This window comes from Strix uralensis, chromosome 2 (genome assembly GCF_047716275.1).
Source record: "Strix uralensis isolate ZFMK-TIS-50842 chromosome 2, bStrUra1, whole genome shotgun sequence".
NCBI lineage: Eukaryota > Metazoa > Chordata > Aves > Strigiformes > Strigidae > Strix > Strix uralensis.
Genome location: NC_133973.1, coordinates 119856508 through 119865409, shown reverse-complemented (window position 1 = coordinate 119865409; position 8902 = coordinate 119856508). Strand labels below are relative to the sequence as shown.

At 40.6% G+C, this 8902-nt stretch overlaps 1 protein-coding gene across 1 annotated transcript in view; it reads right to left on the bottom strand.

Annotated features, from left to right (window-relative positions):
• Positions 1 to 2260: 2260 nt before the first annotated feature.
• ARHGAP20 (Rho GTPase activating protein 20) overlaps positions 2261 to 8902 on the bottom strand; it is a 62050-nt gene continuing 55408 nt past the window's right edge. Inside the window, 6 exon segments of the mRNA XM_074861033.1 lie at positions 2261 to 3248; positions 3250 to 3318; positions 3320 to 4326; positions 5900 to 6011; positions 6499 to 6688; positions 7634 to 7743. Of these exon segments, the coding sequence (XP_074717134.1) occupies positions 3222 to 3248; positions 3250 to 3318; positions 3320 to 4326; positions 5900 to 6011; positions 6499 to 6688; positions 7634 to 7743 (1515 nt within the window). The 3' untranslated portion in view covers positions 2261 to 3221.

Sequence of the window (8902 nt, the reverse complement as noted above, 5' to 3'; positions counted from 1 at the left end):
GGGCTTGTGAATGTGAGGCTGCTCCTGTCTGTCTATAGAGGGCCTTATTCACTCGGTCTTCCTGGTCGAGTGGCCTCTAGCAGACCCCCACTATAATGTCACCTGTCCCTGTCTTCCCTTTAATTCTGACCCATAAGTTCTCAGTCACCTCCTCATCCATCCCCAGGCAGAGCTCCATGCACTCCAGCTGGTCACTGACATAGAGGGCAACATCCTCTCCTCATCTCCCCTGCCTGTCCTTCCTAAAGAATCCTTCTGTGAGGTTTTGCTACTCCAGGAAAGAAGAAAACATTTTGGAAATATCTCATCTACCATTTGTCACAAAAACTTGGGCATGTCCTCCAAAGCAGCCACCCCAGCTGAGGGAGACATGGTGTCCTGTGGTGACCAGGACCCTGGGACCTCACCAGGGATTCCAGTGTTTGGGGCACCCAGATGAAGCCAGGGCAGAAGTGGGAGCTCAGCCTTTGGGGCCACCCTTACCCCAGCGCCTTCTCACAGGTCATCAGCAGAGCCATAAAAAAAGTTACAAAAGCTTCTTTTTAATATTCCCTGGACCCAATATCCCAGCTCAGCCTGCTGGGGTGCCCAGGGAAAGAGAGCAGCAAGGACCCCTATCCATTAAATGTTGGCTTCCCAACAATAACATACCTAAAGCTGCTGCTTACTGCATCTTCAGAGTCACATCTGACACTCTGAAAAGGTTCAGTATAATCCATTTTGGATCTTAACAGCATTTAATTGCTTCAGTGAGGAGTTGCAGACGGTGATCTTCTCCATCAGCGCTTTTTTGTGATTGTCACAGAACATGCCTTGTGCAGCAGCGGCGTGTATGTCTTGTAAGACAGAAGTGCATTTTAAATTGTACTTGGTCTACATCCAGCTTGTTCACCATATGTTTAAAGCTGAAAGCACTCTAGCATTAGCTACAGCTCAAAAGCAGACACATAATTTGTTTCACATCGAAGCACTCTTGGATATACTTTTACTTCAGACTAGCAGAGATAAATGACTTGCTGGAAGGTATCATTTGTAGGACAGAACATTTATATTGCAGAGACTAGAGATTTTTCTAAAGCTTTATTATTGTTGCAATGAATCAGCATTTGCTACTTGATGTAATCTTGGCAGCATGGCACTGTGCTTTTTACCATTTCAAAAAGAAATGCAGAGTAGCTGTTTTATTTCAAAACAGCGTCTTTTTTTGTTTTAAAGGAGGTGCATATATCGGACTATTAGATGACAGATCTCAAAATACATACAAAAGATTTTACCTCTGGAAGGTGACTCTTACAGATCGATTCTGCATATTACCATTTTTATTGAAACAGCTGAATATGAGAAAGATGAAAAAGAACAAATTGCGGTGAAGTCTTTGAGCCTGCACACAATTATACATGCTGGTATAGTTCTAAGTGCATGATGGTTTATCACATTATGTGGGCCTCCACAAAGGCAGCTCTGCTTACAGATACATTTGCAGGATTAGAGCCCAAAATAATAACCCTCTGATTCTATATTTTCAAGTAAGGATATTTCTATCTTTGTTAACTGACATCCTCCCCCCCTCCAAATCTGCTGGAGAGTATCCATTCTGTCTGATACAGAGCTAAAAACCTTTTATGCTGATAATACTTGGAAATAGCTTAGTGCACTAAACAGCGTTTACATTTTTCAGAAATACATAGTGACTTAGGAGCATAAACACATTTACGAGAGCACAATCAAGCAGAATGGGATCTGAAACTCCAGTACTGGCCAGTATTAACTGCAGCGGGGGAGGGCTTTTGAAAATGGAAAGCTCCTGAATGAATCAATGCAATTTCAGAAGCACTTATGCATGCATACACACCCAGATGTGTTTAGTTTCTTTCTTGCTTTCTCTATAACCCTACTAATATTAAAGAATAAATCTTGCTCTCAGCCAGTGTTTTGTTCTCCTCCTTTCCTTACTCCCAACACTAATATCTATTACCCAAAAAGATGTCTCTGCACCTCTATATTATTAACTGCATCCCATTAGCTGAAAACACCCTCATCTCTCTAGATGAAGAGCAAAAGGGTAGGAATTCTTGTTTGAATATTACTAAAATTTACCAAAGTCAACAGGATGATGACATACAGCATGAATGATGCCACCCAAAGTGGAGGAAAAATGCTGCAGTCCTTCCTCACGCAAGATCTGCAGTGGCATCACTATGACTTTTGCTTCAGCCATAGCTTGTAGAACTGACACCTAAAAAAAAAATTACACAGAATATAAATTGAATTTATGACATAACAAATAATATTTAATATATAGCATTGAATGCATACACATCAATACCAGTGCTGTAACAACGAAACAGAACTCGTAAAATTAGCAGCAGTTTTTTGCAAGTACAAAAATACACATTTTTTTCAGAACATATATAATAGCAAAATTTATCGGGATATATTATACAAACTCAAAGCATTTAGATAATGCATTACTTTTAATATATTATACGATGTTTTAGATGCTGCATAATAAAATTACATGTGTTCTGCTTGCAATAATACATAATGCCATTTACAGCAATGTTAAGAAACTATTCACAACTTAAACACGAACAGAACAGCCAACGAAGCACAATAAATGAAACACAGAGTTGCAAGGTGTTAGTTACAAGCTTCAGCGTTTCTCTTTTCTTATTTTTGAACTTATTTTTTTCTTTCTTTTGCAGTGTGAAAAAAATAACTACACCTATTGAACATACCTTATAAACATACAGAAAACAATACACTTATCCCTTGGAGGACAATGAAGGTAATACCTATCAGTTTCAGAACAGTAGTATAATACCACAGTTATGGAGTCTATGCTGACTTTGCACGCTACATCAAAACCACAAAGGACTGGGACTCACATCCGCAAGGCTCAACACACGAATAGTCAAGGGGAGAGGCCCAGCAGGCACCCCACTGCCCTGGAAGGCTCAGAGAACAGGGCGCTGCTCTTTGTTACCTCCTGGGACCCTTCCAGATTTTTGGGAGATTACTGTTTGCTTGCTTTTTAGCAATTTTTATTATTCTTACAACGTTTTTTGCAAAGCTTCGTGTGGGAATATTACTCAGACAGTTTTCTAAAAAAAGAAAACATGTGAATCTGGGGACTGCTCAATTAAATTTGAACAACCTGGATATTAAACTTAAAATGAACACACATTAATACCAAAGGCATTTTCTTTATGGTGTTTATTTTAAGCATTAAGATTCCTCTGCAAAAAAGCTTTGGTCAATCTCTTCAAACTTTGGATTGCTGCAATGCTCTTCTAGACCTCCGCTTTGATCTTGGATCATGAAGTCTGTCTCTTCCTGTGACTTTCAGAGGTAATGGCTGAATGTCAGGCTTAATCAAACAGCCGTCAACTCCATCAGTAGGTTGCAGGGGCATTGGCCTGCTGTTGGGCTCCACCAAGCCCCCCTCAGCCAAAGCGTTGGTAGGTTGTGGAGATGGTGGCACCTTGGTGGGTGTAACCAAGCAGTCATCAGCCGCTTCAGCAGCAGTGTCTTCGTGTTTCTTTAGTGACTGAAAAGTGTTATCAAAAGGGGAGGAGGTTTCAGTTGGGGTAAACACAGATTGGTCTGAAAATTGAGAGAAAGCACTGTCCAGAGAGCTCATTGATGACACAGATGGAGATGTCCCAGGAGAAGAGAGGCTGGAAGAGCTAAATCCTGAGCAAATATTTAATCCCTCTGGCGTTGGAGGCAAGGGGCAATGGGACAAGTCTTTCTTTTCAACATTTTGGTTTCTGTTGTCACTTTTACCAATGTTAATCCCTATAATCAAGCTCTGATTGATAAGCTTTTGCCCTTCCATCTGCAATGACCGAAGCTGTCGGAGATAATCTTCATCTTCGTGAGACAGGACAACATCACAGCTGGCTTTTCGTGTTGCCTTCTCATGACCACCACCAACACGGGCGAAGCTGGGGGTGAGGAGGCCAATTGCAGGCTCCGAGGAGCGCCTGTGTCTCCTCAAGCTCTTGAGAGTGCCTGAGGTAGCTGCTGAAGAGAAGCCCAGTGCACTGGAGTGGAGAGACTCATTCTCTGAGTTTTCTTGTGATGAAAACTTATGGTGTACATCAACAGAAATTGTCAACTGTCTCGATTTGGTTTTACTTTGGATTTCATCCACCTCTGTATGCTCAGAATCACCATCACTCAGAGTGAAGACAGACTCCCTGCTCCTGTTATCCTGATCTCGGTTCTTAATCCAGTCGCTAGAAGAAGAGTCAGCTTCATCGTTCGCCTCATTTTCCAGGCTGTCGTAGGAAGAGTCATTCAGATGGAGAGAAGCAGCATCTGCAAAGACAAACCAAGTGTTAACACATCAGTGACCAAGCCATCCTGCTGACAAGCAGCTGCATATTGTTTTTCTGGCAAGTATCCTTTACTTTCAGGAGCATTTGCCCTCTAAAGATTCTTCAAGCAGAAATGCCAATAATTTAAAAAAAAATTGTCTAACTTTGAAACTGAAAGGAATGCTAAGTCACAATTCAGTCAAGAAACATAGGGTAGTGGCAGCAATAAGGGTTAGGGGGTTTTGTGTTTTGTTTTTTTTTAAGTGGCAAACTTTAGTAGTAGGTAATCCAGCTGTAAACAGTAATTTAGATACAGTATATTGAATCAATAATTTATTGAAATTTTCTTTTCATTATTGAATATGAAAAGCAACATTTAACCTTTCTTTCCTTCTTTTAGACAAATGAAGAAAATAGGGCCCACTATGTACTTTTATAGTCTTCCAGAAAATACAATGTTTTTAAGAGCAACACTATGAAGAAATTTCTAGTCTCAAAACAGTCACCTCATTTCCACTGAGCAGTGCACACCTGGGCCCTATTCTGTATATGTGATAATTGGAAATGCATTAAAATCTCTTTTGCTCTGGGCTATGCTAAACTGACTTATCTCACATTTGCAGCAGCAGACGGAGTTCACGCATGGGCAGTCACCATGCTTCAGTGCGTGCCTGAAAACTTACTCAGCTGCCATAACCCATCGCAGGTCTGAGAATTCAGTCCCCACACATCCCAGCACAGCAGATCCCATGCACTTCTCTTGGGAAGGGGGCAGGCCAAATTTCACTGGATTTCACTGAGGCAGAGCATGAGGAGTTTGGGACAGCCACACTGAGTCAGACCAGTATGCTGGAGCAAGTGCCATTACCACTTTTAGTACAGGCCAGCTGTGTCAAAATTTATTTTACAGAAATACTGCTTTAGAAATATTTTAAGGAGAGACCCAAAACTCCAGTCAAAATTGATGCTATCACAGAGCTGGAGAGAAAAAGAGCATTAATGATATTCTGGAATGCTCTGCCAACTAGTCTGTCAGACATTTTCAGTCACCAGTTCCATGATTTTTCTGTGCTAGTAGCAAAATCTGGATGCCCCATTGAAACTCTGGAGATCTCTCTCTTGTCATAATGAAGAACAGATGCTTTCAACCCTAATATAATGGTGTGACAGCTGTATTATAACCATTGTTGATCACTGACTTCCTGATATTCTGGGAAAACATAGGCTGGGGCAAAAATTCTAGATTTGAGATGAAAAATCTTCTCCAGATTATTTTCTTTCTTTTTCTTTGTTCTCCCCACCCCCAGCCCCCACCTCCCCCCTTTTTTAAAATAGTGGCTTAGAGATGACTGGAATAGGAGCAAGGGATTCTTTGGGAGAGCATTTTGTGATATGGGCCAGGTTTATCATAAGTTGAATTAGTGATTATCACCAATACTTTGGGCAAAGGAAAGAGAACAGCAGTACTTGGGAACACCACATGAAGAGGGAACAGCATTTTTCCATAGAATATACTAATCTTTCTCCTGGCTGAGTTTAGCTGTCTAACAGGATCAAAACATCATCTGTATTACCTGAGCTGTTCTCTCTCTTGCATGTCATCAGAATTTCTCCAAAGAGGGACGTAATTTCCTCTCCAAAAATCCTGCAGCAATTCTCAGTGAGGAACTGTACCAGACTAGAAATCTGCAACAAAACAATGGGAGAGAGATGTCTTGTCACATCTTCTATTATTCCACTCAGGGCAAGCTCACCATACAAATGAGGAACAGGAGCAAATTGCCCATCCATGATGTGCCCTCTAACGGATAGGAACTCCTATTCTCATCTCCTGGGCCTGAGTAAAACAGCCAGGCCCAGCTAAAATGTCCCAGTATACAATCCTCATATACATCTTTTCCATTTCTACTCTGTCCTGTTCCAAGGTCACAACAACCAGAGATCTTTTTAATGAGAGAAGCACTTTGTTATTACACTGGGTATTGCTTTATGATCTCCCTCTCCTTCTTCCAGTCAGATTATGTGAATGGGTTAGTAAAGGTTTCTGGAGCCCTGATAAGAGGACAAGTCCTGAGCTGAAGAGGTATTGACTGTTTTTATGTTTGTAACCAACATCCTGGTTGAACAGGATGAAGGGTGGTTTGTTTTTTTACTCCATTGCAGCATTTCTTACCTTTTTTGCAAATTCACTTTCTATATCAGGAGTGGAGGAAACAGGAGGCCAGAGCAGGCTAGGCGCAATGCAGATAGCCAGATTAAATGCATTCATCTGGTTCTCCTCTGATCGCATTTCTATACCATGCAGTACTCCAAAGATGTAACGTAAGAGAACAACATTAGCTCTGGGGAGCTGCTCTATTAACCTGAAAACATACACAAATGTAATTCTTCAACTTAGTGACTGGACAAAATAAAAACATTTTCTGCAGATACACATAAGTCAAGATAATGAAAATACAGAAACAGGGTAACATGCTCCACTAATTAAACCAGGGAGTGTGTCAAAAAAAAGGTGTTCTTGCTCAGCTGCTTTCCCTCACTGTGACACATCTCTGAAGAGTTTTCTGGGAGGACAGAAGACACCTTAACACATAGTTAAAATTACACTCTGTCAAACTAATGAACCAAGTACCATGTATGACATGAAACTGTATTTCACCTAAGGTGCCTGATAATTCACTAGTCACTTAACCAAACAGTTCAGTTGTCTCTCCGTGTCATCTAGTTCCCATAAGTATATATGTATGTAAGTACACGTGAGGTCAGCTAGTGACCAAAGCTCTATTTCCCATGACATAAACTTTGCCCACTTTCGTTTCATATCACCTGCAAGGGTGGAGGCTTCCCTTGTCACTCACTATGCTCCAGTACTTCATTCACAATTCCATCTTAGCTTCAAAATGGTCACTAAAATTTGAGATGAATGAGGGGGAATATATGAGGAACTGATTTCAGCTACCCAGGACCCCAAAGTTCCCTGGGAATAATTTTGGGTTTGGTATCAGGCAGAAATCCTGGTCTTGAACAGCATATTTATAAAAACCACTATTTTTTTTTTTATGAAAGGATATTTCATTTATTTACTGGTATCCACAAAAGCCAGAAAAGCAGGACAAAAGAGAGTCAGAAAATTGTCCCATACAGGCAATCACTTAAGTATATATGTAAGTTTGAATGCTCGGTTATACACAAAGATATTTTTAGCATGTATTTTTTAAAAAATGTAATTTTAAGTTGAATATTTGGGATTCTGCATTCTGAGATATAAATTTATAGGAAAAGAATACAGAGAATATAAGTAACTCTACCTTTGGATGCTTTTTATCTTCTCTTCATTATTTCCTTGATCCATCACAGAGACCCACTTATCACAGAGCTGGGATGACAAAATGCTGCCTGGGATGTTACGAAGAAAATCCTTATCAAAAGAAAAGAAGAACAAAACATGAACAGCTGTTCTGGAGCACGGGAAGGAGTAGGAATAAGATACAGAGATCCAAGAGGATGTATCAGTGGGACAGCACTAACTGACAAGCATCTTGTTCCACACAGCAACCAAAACCAGCAGAAAACCATCTGAGATAAAGAAGTACTTTGGATTGTGCTTAAAGTGAGTATTTTCCTGCCCTTTACTCACCCTTTCCTGTCAAAACAGAGGTATTTGGATGCTTCATCTGCTATTGCTGAACTGAAAAATCTGCAGTGGGACCAATTATTTTGATGTTGCATAATGTCTGTCTTTACTTATCACTTAACTTCATCTGTAGTCCCTATTTCTTCTCCTTAGCTGACAAGCTCCAACACCTCCAAGACCATAAGCACTCCAAGGCACCCCTACCTTCCTTCCCTTTATCAATTTCTTTTGGTTATTGAGTACTAGTCATGGATAGTCTTGCTGCTCCTGTTTCCTAATACCTCAACCACTGGCAGGCAAACTGTTGCAACTTGGGAAGAAGCCCAAATCCTAGGTTCCCAAACAAGCAAGGGTAAGGGAAGCTATGATGCACATGAATACCACATTTGCTCTTAGGTGGTAACTGTTCACTGTTATAAATGCTAAACTATTGCCCCTCAGTGAAACTGTTACCATGGGATGAGTATTGCACAGCAGCACTTCGCATGGTGCAGCTGTCCTGCACTAAACACATGGCCTAAATCCACCAGTAGGAAAGTAATTGTGCAAGTCTCACCCATGAAAACCTCTCACATGGTAGCAAGAGGAATGGCTTTCTGCAATAAAAATATTCCACTGAAGAAGAGCTTGCTTGAGAATGGAGATTACTCTTTCTTTTAAGCAAAAACTACACATAAACAGATGCACTGTACTAAAATGTGAAAAGAAATATGCTATTTCTCCTTGTAGCTGAAATTTTACTGAAGGCTTGGATGTTTTTTGCAGAAGGAACATTGTTTTCAACATACTAGTCTGCAAGAAAAGATGGGAATATTAATCCAAATATTTTTGGCAACATTATACACTCGCTAGGGTGTGTAGTGTAGAGTATTTCGTTAACTTTAAGCAGAGATAAAAAGCGTAACAGGACCAGGTTGTAGCTGAGACCTCAGGAAAGCTGGCA